Source organism: Poecile atricapillus, chromosome 5 (assembly GCF_030490865.1).
Source record: "Poecile atricapillus isolate bPoeAtr1 chromosome 5, bPoeAtr1.hap1, whole genome shotgun sequence".
Lineage (NCBI taxonomy): Eukaryota > Metazoa > Chordata > Aves > Passeriformes > Paridae > Poecile > Poecile atricapillus.
In genome coordinates this window covers 14154581-14175362 of record NC_081253.1, presented here as the reverse complement: position 1 = coordinate 14175362, position 20782 = coordinate 14154581, and the positions used below count along the sequence as shown (strand labels likewise).

Sequence of the window (20782 nt, the reverse complement as noted above, 5' to 3'; positions counted from 1 at the left end):
TGTAGCTGCAAACTAAGCCAATTATTTTCTTTCTTCTCTCTCTGATGCACACCTTTTTTTTTAAACAAATGATGTACACATCTGTAGGCTGTTGTTATGGTTGTAGTAGTCATCTTTCCCAGATGAAATGTCTCTCAACCTTCTTATGTAGTTTTTAAAAACCTTTTCATTTCTTTTTCCTGTTGCTCTTCTCTGGACCCTTTCAAGTATGATGAAGTCCATTTCAAAGACATTATTTTAGCTTAAACCAGCAAATACTTTGATAGATTTTATTCCTTTAATATTTACAGCTGTATCCATAAAGACTGATGGGCTTGTCTAACCTCAGAGTAATTTGTTTCAGTGGAGTTATCAGTGCTCAGAGTAAGCATGTACACAGAGCTTAAGCAGCACAGAGCTTAACAGCCTCAAATTCAAAGTGAATGTAAATAAGGAAAACAAAAGCTAGTAATTTTGACGCTTAGTAGATTTACTTTTCCAGCAGTTTATTCATAATTCTGTTCTAGAAATGTGGATCTTCCTTGAGACTTTCCTCTGTCCTCAAATTTTATCTGAGTGTCTGATTCACTTAAACACCAAGATAGTCTCTTCCACAAAATTTCTGAAATTAATCAACATTTTACAAATAATCATTAACACCTTTGGAATTATACAGAAATACATATGAAAATAACACAAATACTTTCTAAATGGTGTAGATTTCTACAAAAGTTGACACAAGCTGCTTATGGAGTATATCCTGACCAAAAGATAAATCATTCTGAAATACAAATAACATCTCTGAATATTGTAATTTACAGGAATTTTTTGTAAGGTTACTGTGCTACTTACATGTGGATGCAGAAATGATTTGCATATATGTTACAGCATAATGAACGGCTCTAGGAGAATTTTTTACAAAAAATACACTATTTTCTAACACAAGGGAATGAATTAATGCCACAGGAAAAAATAGGCCTAATCCTGCCTTTTTAAAATAGGAGAAAGATGGGGTAAGCTTTTCACCAAACTAATGGGTGAAACAGGCAAAAAATGAAATTTGGCTGCATGTATAATGGGTAAATTTATCTGATTTGAATTATACAAAATAATAGGTTCGTTCTATTCAAGTCTCATCCCAGACCCACCCCCCTTTTCCAGCCCTAGGGGAGGGAGCGTTAAATAATGGTCTGTGTAAACTGATGCTCATGCAGTAAGAGTTTGGAGAAGTGCTGCTTGTACAAGTTAAAGCAGGCACTGAAGAAAGAGCAACCAAATAAAAAGCAGCTGCAGGAGCAAAGTGGACCCTTCTGAAATTAAAAGACATGTCTTTCTTCACCAGAGTTTTGACGATGAAATGCAAGCAGACACTTGAATGTGAGAGGACTTACTTTTACCAGGCGCTTTTTGCCAGCTGCAGGTTTCCCGGGCAGCCCCGGCTGTGCAGCAGCCAGTCCCTGGAGGTGCGGAGCAGCCCGCGGGCGGCGGCGGGGAACAAAGGCGAGGGGCGCGGAGCGGAGCTGCTGGAGCCCCCCCCGCGCCGCCTGGGCAGGGTGAAGAGCCTGCACGAAATGCCCGGACCCAACACCCTCTACAACCTCTACGAGTTCTTCTGGAAGGACGGCTTCGGCCGCATTCATGAAATCCAGGTACAGCTCCCTCGGGTATATAATGCTTTAATCACGCCACGATTACTTAAACCTTTCCTTTCCTCCCCTCATAAAGCGCTGGTGAATCGCCGGGTCAGCAGCACCGCAGCTGGGCATCGCGGCGCCGCCTCCCCGCTGGGGACAGCCGGCTTTCGGGGGATTCCCCACTCCAATTCCCGCAGCACCGGAGGCTCCGGCAGTTTTGTTTCCCAGGGGATCCCGGTTCCCCGTGCTCCGGCCCCTGCCAGCGCTGCCAGCGCTCCCCGCGCATCTTTGTGCGCGTTCTGAACCACCGGGGAGGCGCCTCAAGCTGAAAAAAAAGTACCTTTTTTTTTTTTTTTTTTTTTTTTTTTTTAACTGGGCTGTTTCACAAGCTTGCAGATGGCTTATTTTTGGCGGGCAGGGCTGGGAAGTTTACCCGGACTCTTAGAGCGCAGCACCCACCCGTGCGGCGAGGTTGTGCCGGCAGCCGGGGCCGCCCAGCCCTGCCGCGGCTGAGGCGCCTCGGCCGCTGCCCTTCCCTCAGCCCGGCCCGGCGCTGCTCCGCCGCGTTCAGGGACCATTTTGTCTCTCCTACCCCGGCCTCCCCTTACGTAAATACACTTTGCCTATATCGGTGCCCTGAGGGGGCGGTAGATGCGCCTGGCCCCGCTGCCGTCAGCGCTGGCCGGCCCCCGGCGGCCGCCCCCGTCCCTTCGGCGGGAGGCGGGCGGTTTGAACCCTGCCGGGGGGGCGAGGCTCCGGCCCGGGAGCGGCCACAGGCCCCGCGGCCCTGCCACCCCCTCCCCGGCCGCCACATTGGAGCGGGGGAGGGGAGAGGGTGGCGGGAAGCGGGGCCGGATGGCGGCCTGAGGGGAGGGACGGAGGGAGGCGGGCGAGAGCCGCTCCTGTCACCTGGCGTGTGGCGGAGCTGGAGCGGGGGGAGGCGGTCAAGCCAACCAGAGACCGGGTGGGGCTTGAGAAGCGTCCTCTGGCCTGGGCACCTGCAGTGCTGTGGCGTCCCGCGGACCGCGGCGGGTCCCCTCGGTCGGTCGCACCTGGTGAGGGCGGGTGAGGCGCGTTACTCCTGCGGGAGCTGCGTGGACCAGGATCCTCCTCCTCTGCGCAGCGTCTCGGGGATGCTGGCACGGGCAGCGCTCTTACCGTAAGGCTGTCGCTATCCAGAGATAAATTCTTCTGGTTGCTTGGCCAAACATGTGGGTTTCATTCCTGAAAAGTCACAGTGCATCTCCTGGGGCCCTTTCCCCGTGTAGTCCAAGCGATTCTAAAGGAAGCACTTTGTGTAGAAGGGAGGAAAGCTGTGTTTTCCACTCTTTTGCAGCTGTGGATCCATAAGCTTTCCATCGGCAGTACACCGTTGGGAATACCTCAAATGGGGTTATTTTGTTATTTTGTTTTTCTTAGTGACCTTTCCCAAATCGCTAGGAATAAATTCACAGTCAGCCCCAAGAGGTTTGCTGCCTGAAAATTACTGAAATTTCAGGAAGAAGAGCGAGAAAGGGAAATAATAGTAGAAAAGGGAAACGAAAGAAAATAGAATTTTAAATTATTTGAGAACCAAAACCTGAAAGTTAAGATTTACAAAGGGCCTAAAAACACCAGAAAGAGGCAGGTGACAGAAAAAAAGAGAATCACATAAGTTGCTTAGTTTTGTCCAGCTTTCTTATATTTACGATTTAGATTTTTAAGAAGAAATGTTAGGATCTATGCTAGATTCCATGGCAGCCAGATCAGATTGCTAATGATGAATTGCTCAGCTTGATTGCTTGCTAACCGAGACACAAGCAGATGAAACCTGAAGAAAACTAAAGCTTTTTGTTTCATTCCGTTTCTTTTTTTCCTCTGACTCTGTGGTGGTGTACAGAATTTGAGAGGTACTCATCATAGTTTCCTAACACTAAAAAAGATGCTACCACTGGATTCAAGTTCTTTCACTGTCAGAACGGTGAAAATTATTCAAAATATTAAAAAGAATATAAGACATACTAAATAGTATATCCTTTTCACTGCCATTAACTGATATGGGTGTTTTCTTCTTTAGTGAATACTATTCCTAGAAAGGAAAGTGTGAGGAAGGATAAGAAGAAGTCGCAATATAATATTAGTTTTCATTCTGCTTAGAGTCTCAAGAATCACAGGATGCCCTGTTTGCCTACATGTAGAATGCAAGTAGGCATTAAATTTAAGTCTGTTAAATTTAACAATACAGTGAACATGAGGAATGAATTAATCCCAAACGCTTTGGGAACCAGCACAGCTACTTAAACGATGTCCTTTGGTGCACACAAATATTTGCGCGCTATATGCAGAAGGGGTGGGGAAGCTGAGTGCTTTTTCACAAAGGAGGTTCTGTTCTCAGTAACATGATTCCAGTTAGTCCTGGCCAAAGTAGTAATGCCTACAGCAATTATGACAAAGGGAAAGTATTCTAAATTTGATGGGGTTGGATCTCCTTTGTCTCATCAGTGCTATGCAAGGCTAAAGAAAAGAAAGGTGAGGAGGGAGGGCTTAGGATGCTGGCAGTTTGAATTTATGATGTGTGAAAGAATGACTGATGTGAGAGTGGTATGTGAGGCATTAGAGCAGAACATTTTCAAGGTTTGGAACAAGGGAAAGAAAAACCTACAATGTGATAGAAAACACGGAAATAGAAATCCTGGGCATTGTTTTATACATCAAGTTGATAGAATGATGTTCCATCTATTGAAAGAAAGGGATGTCCAAATACTTTGTCCTTGTTCATTTCTGGTTTAAGACTAGTATTTAATTTATTTGATTGGATAGCTTGTCACTTGATTTATTTTCTTTTGAAATTTGTTGTCCCATTTAAACCTCACCATCAGTGAAAATCATAAACTGCTCCATAAATACCAAAAATTTGTTGAACCATTTTTCTGTGACTGGTGGCCTGTATCCCACTCACTCCACTGATTTTTCCTTGCTGTACTCCTTTCCCAACACATGCTTTCCTTTCGACACACATACTCTTGAAGTTACGACCTCCAAATTCAGTATCCCTGAACTATTTTTGAGGCAAGAAATTGGGTTTTGGGAGTGCTTGTTCATACATTGCTCCATCTGTGGTGCTGGTTAGGAGCAGACCAAGCAGAAATGACAACTGACTTTCTGCTGTAGCATTTCACGCATCAGGATGACTAATACATGTGTCTCATATGAATCCAGAAGCTGATTTTTGAAAATGGTAAGTATATAATTTTGGGAGACCTTTAGAACTTAGACTGAAGTTGGCCATTGTGTTCCAAAAGTAGTTAAGAGGTGACTGGCAGAGACCACAATTGCACAACTCATGTTTTATTTGGAAACTAGACAAAAAGAATTACAATTTTATGTGCACTTGGTATCATATTCTGAAGAGTGATTCATGTGTCTTAAACTTATTGTTGGCAATTAAACAATTCATTTCTGTAACTAAGATTGAATAAAATATATTTCACCTAAGTTAATCTTGGGTCAATACTAGACTTTCACAAGTGTAGTTGGTGTCAACCATCTTTGGTTTACAATCAGCATAATTCTCTGTGCAGATGTCTTTAGATTAGAATGTAGGTAGTGTGTCAAAGTTAAACTTTGGTCAGTTTAACTTGTCTTAATAGTTTAACCAGAAATAAAGGCTTTAAAATTGATTATCTTTTTAATAACTGCTTTGCAGTTTTGCTGGGGTTTTTTCCCTCTGAAATGAGAATGTACCTCAACTCCAAGTGAATTAGTAAAAATTGAGAGTTTCACTTCATGACCATGTCAGAATGAAAATTAATTTAAATAATCAGTAACATTTCATGGGACAGGGATAGTGCAATCTTACTGGTAAACTTTTTGGGTTGGTTTTGTTTGTTTGGTTTAATATATATACACAGTTCAATGTTTTCCCATCCTCTTTATTAATTTCCAATCTTCTTGTTTGCCTCCAGCCTGAATCACATGATTTGTGGATCAACCACCCAATAAACTCTACTGCAAGAATAAGACCCCATTTCTTCCTTTCTTTTGCAGAATTAGCATATGTCTCTCTCAAGTTCACTGCTGACAAATCTGTTCCAAAATGCAGCTTTTCACTAGGCTGTTGTGCTGTCATTATTCTTGGTTAGGTGTGATAAACTCATACAAAGTTTTTAATAAGCAATTAAATAGAATAAGTAGCTATTACACACGATATTAAATTATATCTTTGTATTATGCTTGTAATTTAACCCTATATGCTTCCACGTTTTTCATTTTTGCAGACATTCTTTCTAACCTGTTTGATCTGAAGGGATGTGTTTTAAAGTGCACCAGGTCCTTTCATCTTCTCAGTGTTTGGTTTCACTTACGCTCTGCCTTAGAGCTTTGGGTCTTTTCAGTCAGGGTCCTGAACCCTGTGACCTCTCTGTTTTCTTTGTGAATATTTCACAGTAATGCTTAGATGCTTCTCCTGACATTTCAAACTGTTCCTTGACTAGAATGCTGGGGATCAAATTTTAGATGTGAGAGATTGTGTATGACAAATTGTCAGTTTCCTTTTGTGGTAGTTTTCCTTAGTAATACTTGGCTTCTGTTTCTCTTTGTTGGTGATGCTGTAGCAAAAACACACTCAGGAATATGGAAAGATCTTCAAGTCCCACTTTGGTCCCCAGTTTGTTGTATCCATTGCAGATCGAGATATGGTTGCTCAAGTCCTCCGAGCAGAAGGCAGAGCACCACAAAGAGCCAACATGGAATCCTGGCAAGAGTACAGAGATTTACGGGGGAGAGCCACAGGGCTCATTTCTGCGTAAGTGTTGTTAGTCCTTCACTTTCCTTGTTTTCTTGTGCAAGTTTAGTGGTTTTCTGAAAGACTGTACAAGTCATCTGGGAAAGCAGGCTTTTCTGTGTGGGGAAATTTGTGCGTCTAGTGGGGGGAAGAGAGCAGGTATCTGTGGTGAATGCTGTGCATTTGTTCTGCTGTGAAGTTTCAAAGGGATGGTAATGATGTGTAGTTGAATGTGCAGTGAGCTACTTTACGTGAAGACATTCTTTGGGAATGTGTATCAACTGGAGTTGTCTGAGCTGACTCACTTACCTGCAAACAGTTTTACAGAATAGAGCTTACTAGCTTTGGCATTGCACTGCATGAATGTGGCTTTATTGCATCAGTTCTAGACTCTTCCATCTGGTTGGCAGTGTGTGTGTGGAATTGTTGGCTCAAATTTTTGTTTTAGCTTTACGGTTCACTGAAATGCCCCCTCCATAGACTAACATAGAGAATGGTCAGTTCACACTGTAGTGCATCCCCACACAGATATTTTTGAATCTGGCTGATTCCAGAGGAGTTATCTGTCTGTACAGCTTGCATAACCTGGCAGCGCATGTGGGTGTGGTTAATTGCCACTGGGAACTACTCACAGTCCCCACTGACATAGGATGTTTATTTAGAGGGAAATTAATTTCCTGAGTCATGGGCAGTCTGTTTTTTCATGGTAGCAAAAGGCTTTATGTATTGCACTGCAGACTCAAATCTTAAGCTGCAGTTGAGACTCTAACTAACAGTTTCTTGATACTTAGTGAAAAGAGATCTTAAATCAGAAGACTCAGGAAATATTTGTTAAAGACATCAAATTCTTCTGCTGGCCAATAAGTTTCTGTGCCTTGCAATGGCATTGCTCCTGGTAAAAAAAAAAAAAAAAAAAGTAATGGGAAATACAACAATTTAAAATAAACACATAAAACATAATTGCCCATTTTCATAAGGAATGGAAAGGTATTCCTGGAACCACTTTTCCCAAGTACTCCGTTGATATGGAGCATGTAGATACTAAATTCCAGATTTTTAGTCTTCAGCAAAAAGGTTTCCATGCATGGATCAGCTAAAGCAGAATCTGTAGCTGAAAGCTGTTTCTCTACAGGTAGGTCTGTTCTCATTACTTTGTAGGTTTAGAACTGGGGTAGCTGAAAGTGATTTATCAGTAATGGAAATTGTGGTACCAGCTCAAGCTGTTGATTTGTCAGATATGAATGTGATATTTTTGCTTGGTAATTAAGTACTGGTTCTGTGTAAAAGCAATTTTGCAGACTATCTATTCAGATATTTATTTAAAAGTAATTTTAATAGACTATTTTACTAATTTCTTGCATTAGCCGCTACTAGCAGACTAGTAGCGACTAGGGACACTTGTCAAATTCAGAATACTGAGTGGGCAAGTTCTGTCACTCACCCCAGAGATTGATTTACACCTTAACATACATGTTGTGACACTGAAATTTAATGTGGACATGCAATAAATGCAGAATAAAGTTGTAGGAGCATAATACAAAACATACATTATCATAATTTTCATTTTACCATTTGTTTTCATTTGACATGAAAAATCACAAACAGTATGGTTGCAGAGCTCTTACCCGGCTGATGATTGTTAAGGAAAACTACATACGGACATTATTAATAATTTCTTCTAGGGAGGGGGAGCAATGGCTAAAAATGAGAAGTGTACTAAGGCAAAAAATTCTGAAACCCAAAGACGTGGCTATTTACTCTGAAGGAGTCAATGAAGTTATCACAGACTTAATTAAAAGAATCCACACCCTCAGAAGTCAAGAGGAGGATGGGGAAACAGTGACCAATGTTAACAACCTTTTCTTCAAGTATTCAATGGAAGGTAAGCCCAGGCTGGATCTGTAAAGAAAATGGATGTAAAGCAGTGTGGTTGTGGTTAGGCATGTCTGTCAAATGACTGTGCCCTGTTGTGATTAATCTGAAAAGGGAAGTTTGATAGTCTGTATTCATGTGTCCTTCTAGTTAGTGCAGTGGGTATCAGTAGAATTTCTTTGCAAAGTTCAAAGACCTGATACATTGTATGAAGGAGCAATTCCTATGGAAATGCTGATGTATAGGTAAAATGTTCAATCAGGGACTTGAACAGTCTCAGTATTCCATATTTCTCTATTTATTTCTCAAGAATAAGGGTGCTGACCTTCTAACAGATGGCTTCTAAGACATGTTAATTTCACAGTACACCAGCCAAATTCCAATGAGGAATCCCCATGTGATGCATCTAAATTGAGTTCGTAGCTTAATGTGGGAAAAGACACTGCCTTTCCCTGCCTACAGATGCCAAGTGTGGGATTGTTATGCTTGCCTTAAGATCATGTGCCACTGGCTACCATTAATGAGAGGAATGCTGAATGAAGCCCTGGACTGAGCCTGTATGGCATTTCCTTTGTTCTTACAGAAATCTCAGTGATACATACTTCATGTATTTCTTTAACTTTCTTTTCTAATCTTGTTGAATGTAATGTCTTTTAAAATCATTGGTACTCTTTTCTGACAGGCAGCTGAGTAATTTGGGATTTGAAGAATTTCCAAATTGCTCACTTATGAAGATGTGTCAAATTGCTGGCTGCCTGCTTGGTCTGTTTCACATTAATAGTGTCTAAAAATGGCATTTAACTACCAGTTTATGGAATTTCAAACTATGAGCTTACAGATTCACTATAACTGATGGGTTAGTTTAAATTCTTAGCATTCTTTTATTTTTTCTTTTATAATTGTGCTTGGCACACACTTATTTTCCACATGACTTGCTGTTTATTTAACTTACCCCGTAACTGTTCAGGGAACCAATACATAAGATTTCTTTGAAAGGACCTAGTAAGCAGCAAGAGGCTGTAGAAGAACTAGCAGTTTCTGAAAGAGGCACACAAGAAAGAAAAGGCACAGAAAAAATCTTCCCATGGAGGAAAATTAGGAAAGGAAGAGCAAGTTGAAAATAATCAAATTTTAAAATTATTTTTGTAAGCAAAGATAATTTCTAGTGGGGATGCCCACAGTACTGCAGAAAAAGATCTGTGAAAATTACAAGTCAGAACAAGAGACAGTCAACATTGTCACTTGCAACAGTGTCACACTTTCTGTTTTTTAGGGCTGTGTGGAGAATGGTGTGTGCAGTAAAGCACTCTGGAGTGCAAGCTTTTTATCCATTTGCACAGACTCAATATCCATTTGCTGATGACAGACACAGCCACTGGTAGAAACTCCTGCGTTGTCACCAGTTATCAGAAATGTCTTTGGACTTGTGTGTCCCTGTGTGTTCAGAGGCCAACAGGGCAGGCTCAGGATTTGTAGTGCAGTGTAAAACACAGTGAACAGGCTGGAGGCTGCTCTACTTCTGGTGGAATTCCTGTCTCTTCTCATGCTGAGCATTATTGACATAGCAACTACTCTCTTGCTGCAGTGTTTAGCTGGGCTGTTTTACTGTGTTTTGAATTTCATTTTATGTTATTTAATTCCTTAAATTATTAATATGTATTAATGCATGTGTATAGACAATTCTTTCATTTTTTTATGTGCAGGTGTGGCAACTATTCTGTATGAATGCCGGTTGGGCTGCCTGGAAAACAACATTCCACAGCAGACTGTTGAATATATTGAGGCTCTGGAATTGATGTTTAGCATGTTTAAGACCACTATGTATGCAGGTGCTATTCCCAAATGGCTTCGCCCACTTATTCCAAAACCCTGGAGAGAGTTCTGCAGATCCTGGGATGGACTCTTCAAATTTAGTAAGATTTAGTAGTAGAAAAGTTCAGCTGTATTTCTGCAGGTTCTGTGTGTGTTTGAACGGGACAAGCTGCATTTCTCTTCTAAAATTTTAAGAAGACTTTGTGGCAGAAGTAAGTTTCATATTAAATACAGACTGGCCAGGGGAATTATTTTTAAAAATATTCTGCTGAAAACCAACTTTACCAGTAAATTTCAAAACTCTCCTATTTTATACTGTTCTTTCTTTATGTATCTTCATCTGTTTCAGCACCCATTTGCCACTCCAGATCCAAGTGCTTTGCCAAGGTTTTATCTTAAACCACTTCAATTTTAATGAGGGCAGTTTTGTTGACTTCAGCAAAATTTTAATTAAGCACCCTGACAAATAATCACCAGTAAATCTAACTAGAAAGTTAATAAACTGGGCTCTGGAAATTAATTAAATACTTCATAAAGTTGATTTATATATATACATAAGTGTATAAGGTGACATTGAAATACATTGATGTACTCCATTATGTGTTTCTTTGGTAAATAAAACATTCCAGGCTACTTTGTGAATCAGTTTTCATATAAGTTCATGTAAGAAGGAAGGAGGAAGAAGGAGTTGTCTTTGCAATTTTATTTTTTTAATGTTCTTGAGTGTTAAAAAAATTTGAACCCTTTTCTCTCTCAGATATTGAGAGCTGGATTTTCATTTTTTTCTAAGTTCATTCTGTGAACCATTAACTTTCTGAGGAGTTTTTATCTTCTTAAATCCCTTGCTTGACTAAAGATGCTGTTTGCAGTCACTAGAGTATACATGGAACTGTAGGTGAAATTGCTCAGTGTGTCATTCACTGAAGTTTTTGACTTTTTGTTTTTCAAAACAAAAGATGCTCCTCATCTTTGTCTTCAGAGTAATTAAGTTCTGTGGCTTTGACCTTCTGGTTGCTGCTAGCATCTTGTAGAGATGCTTGCTAGCATCTTCTTGCAGAGTCATCAGGAGACAAGCCAGGTGGGCATAAAAACTTGTCCTCGAGCTTCTCTAGAGGAAGGGAACTGAAGTCTCTTGTGTCATTTCTTTATTCTCAGCATTCTCATGCTGTGAGCTACCAAGGCTCCTGACAGCTCAGTCTTCCCTTTCCATGAGTACCCAAGGACCTCCACCACCACTCTAAGATTTTTACTTAAGGGTTTTTTTTTTTTCCCCCTGGATGTGCAGTATAGTGTGAGAAATGTGGTTACTGAATGGAACCAGCAGAAAAATAAAAATGGAGGCTTAACAATTTTTTTGAATCCCAAAGGTCAAATCCATGTTGACAACAAATTGAAGGCTATTCAGTCTCAGCTGGACCAAGGAGAAGTAGTGAATGGTGGGCTACTTACACACCTCCTAGTGAGTAAGGAACTTACTTTGGAAGAGATCTATGCCAACATGACTGAAATGCTGCTGGCAGGAGTGGACACAGTAAGCTTGTAACCTTTTTTCTCGTGCATAGGTATTTTTGTAAACCAGTATCACTGGCAGATCTCTTCACAGGGGTTACGTTGTTTGTAAGGATGTAATTTTAACACATTGAAGCCATGACACCTTTAAAGTGATACAAAATACTTCCTGTACTGTGTAATCTCTCCACTGCAATGAAATCACTGCTCTAGCTGTGTTTTACAGGAATCCACCACTTGAGAGTCTGTTCCACAGTTTATTGAACAGATAAAATAGCAATTGTCTTTGCATTCAGCTTGTATTTCAAGCATTTTCTTTTCATAGTTTACTTATCAGGTTGGTGTTGGTGCTACTTGAGATAAACCACAGTAGAAAAGTCAGCTGAAAGTTAATGTGAAAAAAATAGATCAATAAACTCATGTGAGGAGTTTGGTAAAGGATTTTCATGTATGGCTAGTTAAACCAACTGGAACACACATTATGGATCAGATACCTGCTTTCTGCTGGCATGCATTAAGAGGGAGAAGTTAGGCCAGCAATGATGTGGATAAGGCATAAGTTCACTCTACCCCTGCTTGTGGTGGCAACACAGAGTCAGGCTGAGGCAAAGAGCTGTGTAAAGGCTCAGGACTAATGGGGCTGGTGTATTCAGTATGTGAACGCCTAGGAATGTGTTTCAAGTGTCTCTCATTCTTCATTCTTCTGATTTGCCATACAGACCATTTGAAGTAACATTAATGCTGTGCATGTATCTTCCCTGCTCATTCCTGTCATATGAAATCAGTGTGGCTCAGTACTGACTGCAGCATGACAATTGGAAGAATAACAAAAAAGAAAGATGAGATATTGTATGTACAATGTATACAGAGTTATTTAGAATATCAATGAACTCTATTACTATAGATGATTGTTACTGAACAAATTTTTAAAAGAAATTTTATTAATTTGATAAAGAAGTGGTATGTAGGACTTGAATAGTCTTAGAGTAGAAAAGTTTGAAATAAGTAAAAGAGTAAAATGGTCTTAAAGAAAATAAAAACTCTCTGGATAATTGAATTCAGATTTTTTTTTCTTAAGAAAGTTTGTAAGGTTTCTAAAGAAAACAAAAAAACCCCAACAGCAATCACTTTTGAATTCCAAAATAAGGAGCATATGTAAAACTTCTTTATGTGCTGAATATGACTCCATTAGTTAAATGTCCCAAGGGCTTATGAGTTTGCAGACATTTTTGATGTTTTGTTCTTGAATAAAACGCAGTTATTAATCCCATTCATTTTCTAATCTTTCAGAGCATGAATTTTCCATTTTTAGTGTGTGACATTTTTCATTAAAATAAAAGGACAATGCTCATGCCAACAAGAATTTCCCTTTCCATTTGACTCAGCTTTCTCAGCTGGCAGCAGTCTTTTTCTGAGAGGACAATACTTCTGATCTCTTCATTTTCAAGTACAAAACAAAAATTGAAGGAATCTTTTTTTTTTTTTTCCCTACTGCTGTCAATTCAGGTCTCATTTTATCATAGAAACTGAAAGAGGTTTAGTTTATAAAAGCTTTCAACAGAATTGTGAGGCAGTTATTGGCTACAAAGCATTTTGTCTGTTGCTGGAACAGTCCTAATTTATAAGAAGTTATGAAGAAACTGGGAAGCTGGGAAGGAACACTGTTTATATCAGAGAAGCTGTGTACAGAGCTCTGTAGAATAGAACTGGGTTGCATTGTAGAAGGCACAGCCATTCAATATTGCAAGAAAAACAAGACAAGCCTATGAGAATGGTACTTCTAGCACTATACCCCAGTTTGAAGACATGACGTAAAAGGTCATCACTATGATGAATTTGCATTCTAAATTGATCTTAAGACCAAAATAAGACATTTCCACAAGCTGATATTTTATTTTTTTTTTCCAGCTGTGGTGAAAAAATATTAGATGATGGGTTTCTTTAAATACTCTTGTGTTCTAAGTTGGATTGTCTCTTGCCTAGTGTTCTGTTTCTTTTTCACACAAAATAAAAATATTCTAAATGGTAGTGGTGTAGCATTTCTTACCAAAAAGGATAAAGTATAATAGCAGTGATGATATCTATTCTGTCATATGGATGCTATGAGGGGACCACATATGCTTAAAAAGGGTTGGAAGTGTTCTGAGTAGTATTTTCTTATTTTGTTTCCTGTGAAGTGTTTTTGTTGGAAGGAAAGGTGAAATGTGTATTGAAAACTAAGGGCTAACTTAATCCATTGCTGTTTAGAGTGTTTATGTTTCAATATTGTTTACATAGTTGGGTTTGCATTTGGTTTGTCTGTTGCTTTTTATATTTCACTGGGAAAATATCAACATGGATTGTTTTGATATGCGGTGGACTTTTAGCTGGAAAAGGGATGAAGGAGGAGATGGCAAAGTCTGGCAACTCCCACTGAATCCATATGTGAATCATTGCCAGCCTGTTTCATAACTTTAAACATATAAAACACATAGTTGAAAGCTGATTGTTTTTCTTGGCTTGAGATTATTTTTAATGTAATCTTGTTGGGCTTGATGATTGTGGTTTTTTTCCTTAGACTTCTTTTACTTTGTCCTGGGCAATATACTTGCTGGCAAAGCACCCAGAGGTGCAGCAACGTGTTTATGAGGAAATAGTCAATAAGCTGAGGAAAGATCAAGTTCCAGTTGCCCATGATGTCCCAAAATTGCCTCTGATTAGAGCTGTCCTGAAAGAAACCTTGAGGTAAGTAGCAGACAATTAAAATATTTAATTCCATGTTATTCTAATGGATTTTGAGTCCATTTTAGCATTTTTAGTTTATTGTTGCTATTGCAATTTGCTTCTTCTACTTTTATTTATTTCAGCAGTATTGTGTCCAAGCATGCTTAAGCAATGAATAAGATAGATTATGTAATATTTAATGTTTCTAAGTATGGTAGAAGTGGTATCACATATGTAGGACGTGTCTGTTAAGGTAAGGAATCAAAAGCTTGATTTTTCCCTTTAGTCTGTGACAAAATGTAGGAACTTCCTTCCCCACACTGGTACTTTTCAGTGCCACTTCAATGATTTTAAGCTTTTTGATTTAAATTAAAGGCATGTGACATACTTTCCTTTAATATGTTTATACTAAATGTCCATCATGAGATGAGGGGAGGGGAGTAAGAGGATTTTAAAGAAGGCATCAATAAAGCTTTTTCAGCTTTAGCAGCAGTGCTAAAATGTCGCCAGCTTGACCACTTACCTTCATGCTTGCACATGTGTAAAGCAAATAAATACATAGACCAAATAGCTCAATCTTCAGTTACTAATAAATAACTTTTCTCAGATGATGGTCATATTCTCACAGATGATTCATAGTCTTCGAAGCTCCAAGGTGTTCTGTACTCCTGAAAAACATTTTTGGTGTAAATGAATGTAGCATTCATCCAGCATATTTACGAATGCAAATTGGAATCTAAATTTTTAAATTGTATTAGTTATTACTGTTGAACTCCAAATAAATATTTCTCACTAGGTTATATCCAGTACTGCCGGGAAATGGAAGAGTAACCCAAAAAGACTTGATCATTGGAGGATACTTGATACCAAAAGGGGTAGGTTATGTTGCAGTCCACTGCAGAGAACAGTTTAATTTTTGCTAATCAAATATGATCTGCTACAATATATATACACTTCATTGATTTTAAAAGATTTCACCATGCTAGAACATTAAGAGGAAAGTATTTCAGTAATACCCATTTATATGCCACAAACAGATTTTATGACTTGTTGTTGTTGTTTTGAGATTTTTTATTTGGGTCCTCACAGGCAAATGAAATTTATCATCGTGACTTCTTCTTAATATTTTTGAGGGTGAGGTCTATTAATAACATACTTGTGTAATGGTATAATTCAATAAAAAAAGCATGAATTCCATTATTCTTGCAGTTTTCTAATTCTTTGTCTGTTAACTCCCTTTGTAGAAAGTTTCTCTCTTTTTCTCATAGCAGCTTCATGAAACAATTCCCAGTACTTGTGATTTGTTGCCATTTCCTTCCCCACTGCATCTTCTCTAATATATCCAGCAACACTGAAAACAATTTGAAGACTATTTCCTTTGACCAATTGAGAAAGGGATTTGATTTTTGAAGTATCCCTTTGTCTTTAGAATTACTCAGAGTTGCCTAATTTTTATCACCCCTTATTGCAGAATTACAGTAATTGCAAATTCTTTTAAATTTTGTTATGTGCATTGGAACTAGCTAAATATAAATATAATTTTTTTCCTCAGACACAGCTGGCACTTTGTCATTATGCTACTTCATACAGTGAAGAAAATTTCTCAGTGGCAAATGAGTTCCGACCAGAGCGCTGGCTGAGGAAAGATAATTTGGACAGAGTGGACAACTTTGGCTCCATCCCCTTTGGTTATGGCATTCGAAGTTGTATAGGAAAAAGAATTGCAGAGCTGGAAATCCATCTTGCACTGATTCAGGTTAGAACTATGTGACAGCATTACAAGAAGAAAAGGGAATTGGTATTATTTTTTTATGTATGCCATTTCTGGGTATCTAGTATCTAATGTACTTATGGGGCAAGGACTTAAAAATTGAAAATAATCATGCTTGAAATGTAGCATACTATCTAAACTACATCTATCTAAAATGGTATGGTACACATGATGTAAAACTAAAGGTAAGTTTGTTAAGGAAATACATAGATTTGGTAGTAGGCTTACATAGAAGGTTTTTTTAAGCAAATCAGAAATCTTTCTTAATGTATATTAGAATGGTTACCTGCTCAGTTTCTGTGTTTTAGTTAAAAGAATTCAGAACTTACAAAGACATAAAATAGATTTTATATCCTTATATTGATCACAATGTCACGACAAACAGTGTAATTTTTCTGTGTTCTGGGCTTTTCTGTCTCTTGTTCTTTCTTCAAACTCATTATCATTTTAGATATACATAATTTATAGTCATATAAATAGTACATATTGAGATACATTGTTTTTGATTGGTTCATATCATAAAGAAAATGTTCCCAACAGCTGCTACATTTTTTGTCATTTACAAGACAGCCTATAGCTCAAATAATGAGTCCAGACTGTGCAATCAAATAATGAAGATTTGGTAACTATAGTTACTTAACTATAAAAATATTTAGATCCATTTTAGGTAGTCAAAGGAAAGTTTGATTGAATTTTTCTTTGAATTTCCTTCAGTAAACTTCTAGAGCAATCTCTGAACAATTAGTGCCTGTCTTTTGGAACTGCGAGTGAGAGCTCTCCCAGGGGGCTTGGTAAAACAAACATGCTTCCATCTTTCTGAAAAAGACACTCAAGGAAGAAATGGAGAACCTGCTTTGTTTTCTGGAAAGAAACTAGAATAAAATAGCACACAAGCTATTTACAAACATAGAGATGATATTTAAGTGAGTTAAAATTAGAAACACATGGAGCTCATCAAAAAGAAATTGTTTCAGACCAGTCTGATTTCTTTCTTTGACTTGATCACCTCATGTGGGGGTATAAAGTAAGTCTTGTATTCTGACTTCAGGAAGTATGTTCACATGTCCTGTATGTTTTTCTCTCAATTAAATTAATAAAATTTGTTCCAGATGGAAGTGCCCATAAAATACATGCACAGCTGGTTGGAAAAAGGAAATAGCTGGAGGCAGTGGCTATCAAATATTTGCTGTTGAACTGTGAAAGCATTTAATTAAAATTCTATAAAAGTCTGTCCTGCATTTGATTTAGGCTGTTATTTCCATTAACAGAGCAAGTGATGGATTAGAGAATACTTTTACAGTTTTCATGGGATACCAAGCTGTTGTGAATTAAGTTATAATCAGGGGATGTGAATATAGAATTTTGACAAAAAAGGAGAAATGTTCCAGAAGCAACACAAAATTATTCACTAGTAAGAGTTACAAGTTAGTGCCCGTGAGAAGAAATAAATGCATAAATACAAATTTATAACCAACTGTCTGGATAATATTAGTATCATAGGAACAGACTGGAGGGATATAGTAAAAAGTTGGTCAATTCTGACAAGGCTATGTGATTCTAGATAATATCAGCAGCATTAGCAGGCATTTTGTATGTCAGAAAGAGAAGCTAAATTACTCAGTCTCACCAAACTGATGAATTCTCACTAGGCAACTATAAACTGCTATCCCCATACACTGCATTTTAAAGACAATATAGCCAAATTCAACAATATTTGGAAGACAAAGATAATAACAAGGATAAGAGATCATTACTTAATTTATAGAAAAAAGTGTTTGAGATTTATTATTAGGAAAAGTTGAGGATGTTGCAGTATTTTCTGCCTGAAAGTGTAAAAGTAGATAGCTGAGGTATTCTTCTTTCAGAAAAATGTGTCTGATGGGATTGGGATTCCTATAGCTTTCTTAATAATTTCACACATTGATTGCTACTAAAGGAAGTGAAATAAAAAACACATAGAGAGGAACCTCACAAAGTTTTTAAGAGACCTTTGAGATTTTGAACAGTTTCTCTGATACTTCAGACTGTTTAATCTGGTTATGTAGAAGTTCTTCAGGAAGGACTTGCTCGGTCCTCCCTCCTTCAGTGGAGGAAGATTTTGAACTATAATCTTTATCTTATAACACCTTCTTTTTTTTTTCCTGGATGGGAATCATAGTACTTAAACGCTGCCCAACTGGCAACACATATTTTGCTTGTGACAGTCTGTTATGCTCTCTTGTTTAAAGGCTACTCTTCACTGGTAATTCTGCAGTTTTTCTAATACTTGTCCTGTTTACGTTCACAGTTACTTCAGAATTTTGAAATCAAAATTTCTCCCAAAACTGAACCAGTTCATGCCAAAACTCATGGACTTTTGACTCCTGCAAACTCCATCAATGTCAGATTTTCTGACAGGAAGTGAAACTCAAATGTTTCGGAAATACTTGTACAATTTTCATGGAAACAGGTTTGCATTTTGTGGAAGTTTAAATCACGCTTGTTCTCTGGTTTGTAGGTATTTGACAATATAATGAAGTATTATGTTCTGCCTTAGTTCTAGCAGTACATAAGAGCAATTACCTCTCCTGTAACAGTTAATTACACATATGAAAATATATACCAAAAAATTCCTTCTTGCACTGGGAATCTCCTTTTATTTAGAAGAATTCCTAGTAATAACAAGACATGCATTGAAAAAAATCAACCCAAAGTAAATTTGGACATGTCAATATCATTCAGTAGTTTTGTCACGCTGCTATTCAGTGAGTGTATTTGAGAACAAGGGGATTATTATATAATATGTGGAAATTAGCTGCATCTGTAAGTTTGTATTTTCCTGTTTCTTGTCCTCCAGTGGGTTTTTTTAGAAGTTTCCATGTAACAATGAAATTATGAGATCATTTTTTATATGTAAAAACATTTACTCTGCATGTATGAAAAAAAAATCCAGTAATATAAAAAGTAAAGATAGAAAAAATACAACTTATGTCATGTTGTTTAGACTTGAAATACAGAACATATACAAATTTATCTAAACTTAATTCCCATAAAATGTTTCTATATAGTTTTTAAAAAAAAAAGTCTTAAAAATGAAAGTTTAAATGTCACATTGGAGAGTTTGAAGCCAGGCATTGTTCTCATCACCAAAGCACAAGACACTTTCATTGTTCTAGCTAATATGTCAAACTCAAATGTAAATATTAAAAGGAAGTAGTTGTTACATGTTTATCATTTTAAAAATACTACTTTTAACTTTATTCACAGTTCTTCAACAGTAAGAACTGTAAACTTCCCATTTTAACTTGCTGAACCCATAGGCAAATACAGAGTTCTGTAGGATGGAAATGTGACTACTGATGTATTCAGAGAGGTTTTTTGCTATCTGGTGCCTAACAGAAAGAGTGGACACCTGGGAGTTTGGGTTTGGTCTTTTAAGAGTAATTATGTTTGTTTGGTTGTTTTTTTTATTATTACTACTTTTCCTGTGACAGCCAACAGAAAACTCTTGCATGATACTTTGGATAACTTTAGTATCACTGCACTAACCTTACATTCTCATTTTTGAGAGAAACCTTGTACCCTGTATCCACTTTATGCCTTGAACAACATTCAAGCCTGCATATCCAAATATGATACGTATGTAATTATATATAGTTAGCTGTTTACATGTCAGGCTCTGACTGTTTTTTGGGAGATAGTTTACATAATGACAATCATAAATATTTCAGCTAAATAAACTTAGCAAAAGTTTTGCAACTTGGTTTTTAAAATAGCAAAATTTTTCTTTGTCTACCTTTGGAAGTCAAAGACAGGCTAGAAATTAAATAACACTGTAGTTTTAATGGTGTACATGAAATTTCACATTGCTAGCTAGCTACTACAGTTGCATTGTTATAGTATCTTGATTCCTTTTTGTGGTGCCTTTTCAAGGTTTAGACAAAAAATCCCAAAATCTCCTTTGTATGGAAGTCATATACAAAATAATAGCACTAAACAAAATTGATCTGATCTATAAGAAGATTAAGTGCTTACATAAAGACTTTAAAATGTTATCCTTGTATCAAGTGTATATGTGTACTGTAAGAAAACCAGGTATTCTGTTAGGAGTATTTTCCTAGAACAAGCTTGCCTTCTTCCAGGGCTTCCACTTACTCCATGTTTTGGGGTTTTTTTCCTTTTTTTTTTTTTTTTTTTTTTTTTTTTCCCCCATTTTCTCATTGTTCATTTCAATTGTCTCCATCTTAAATCAAATGAAGAGATTTGTATTTGCCAGAGCCAGCTGACATCCCAAAGGAGATGTTTTGCAAAATCAGTTTAAAAGTCTATGGACTATTTGACTCCATAACTCTGCCTGGTTTTGTTGACTTGGAGACAAAGAACTCCTGCCTTGAATCTAAATTCGGATGCCATATGGTGCCTTGTTTTTGCTTTGTCATAGCATCATTAGAAACGCTAGACACTGCTATGTTGCAGTACATTTGCTGCTTGGTATGAATCCCTAAGTAATACATCAGTGTAGAAGATGGAAAAGACATTCTAAAATGCTTTTTGTAGCATTTGAATCTTTTAATGAAAACAGCCAACATTCTGTTCTAATAGAGCACCTATCCATGCAAGTTGTCTTTTATACATAATAAAATATTTATACAGAATTTAAAAGTCTTGGTTCTTATTTTAATTACTATTTATACTTGCATTTTCCTTTAACAGATGAAAATCTTTAACTTGTTGTATTGAGCTGAAATATTCACTGCTTCA

The 20782-nt window shown here is 37.7% G+C and overlaps 1 protein-coding gene across 1 annotated transcript; it reads left to right on the top strand.

The window, feature by feature from the left end:
• Window positions 1–1304: 1304 nt before the first annotated feature.
• LOC131579770 (cytochrome P450 27C1) lies at window positions 1305–18446 on the top strand. The gene is made up of 9 exons (XM_058840161.1): window positions 1305–1628; window positions 6206–6396; window positions 8058–8257; window positions 9951–10160; window positions 11427–11590; window positions 14126–14292; window positions 15068–15146; window positions 15824–16027; window positions 18330–18446. Exons 1-9 carry the CDS (start codon window positions 1305–1307, stop codon window positions 18444–18446), a joined length of 1656 nt encoding a protein of 551 aa, XP_058696144.1.
• Window positions 18447–20782: the final 2336 nt, after the last annotated feature.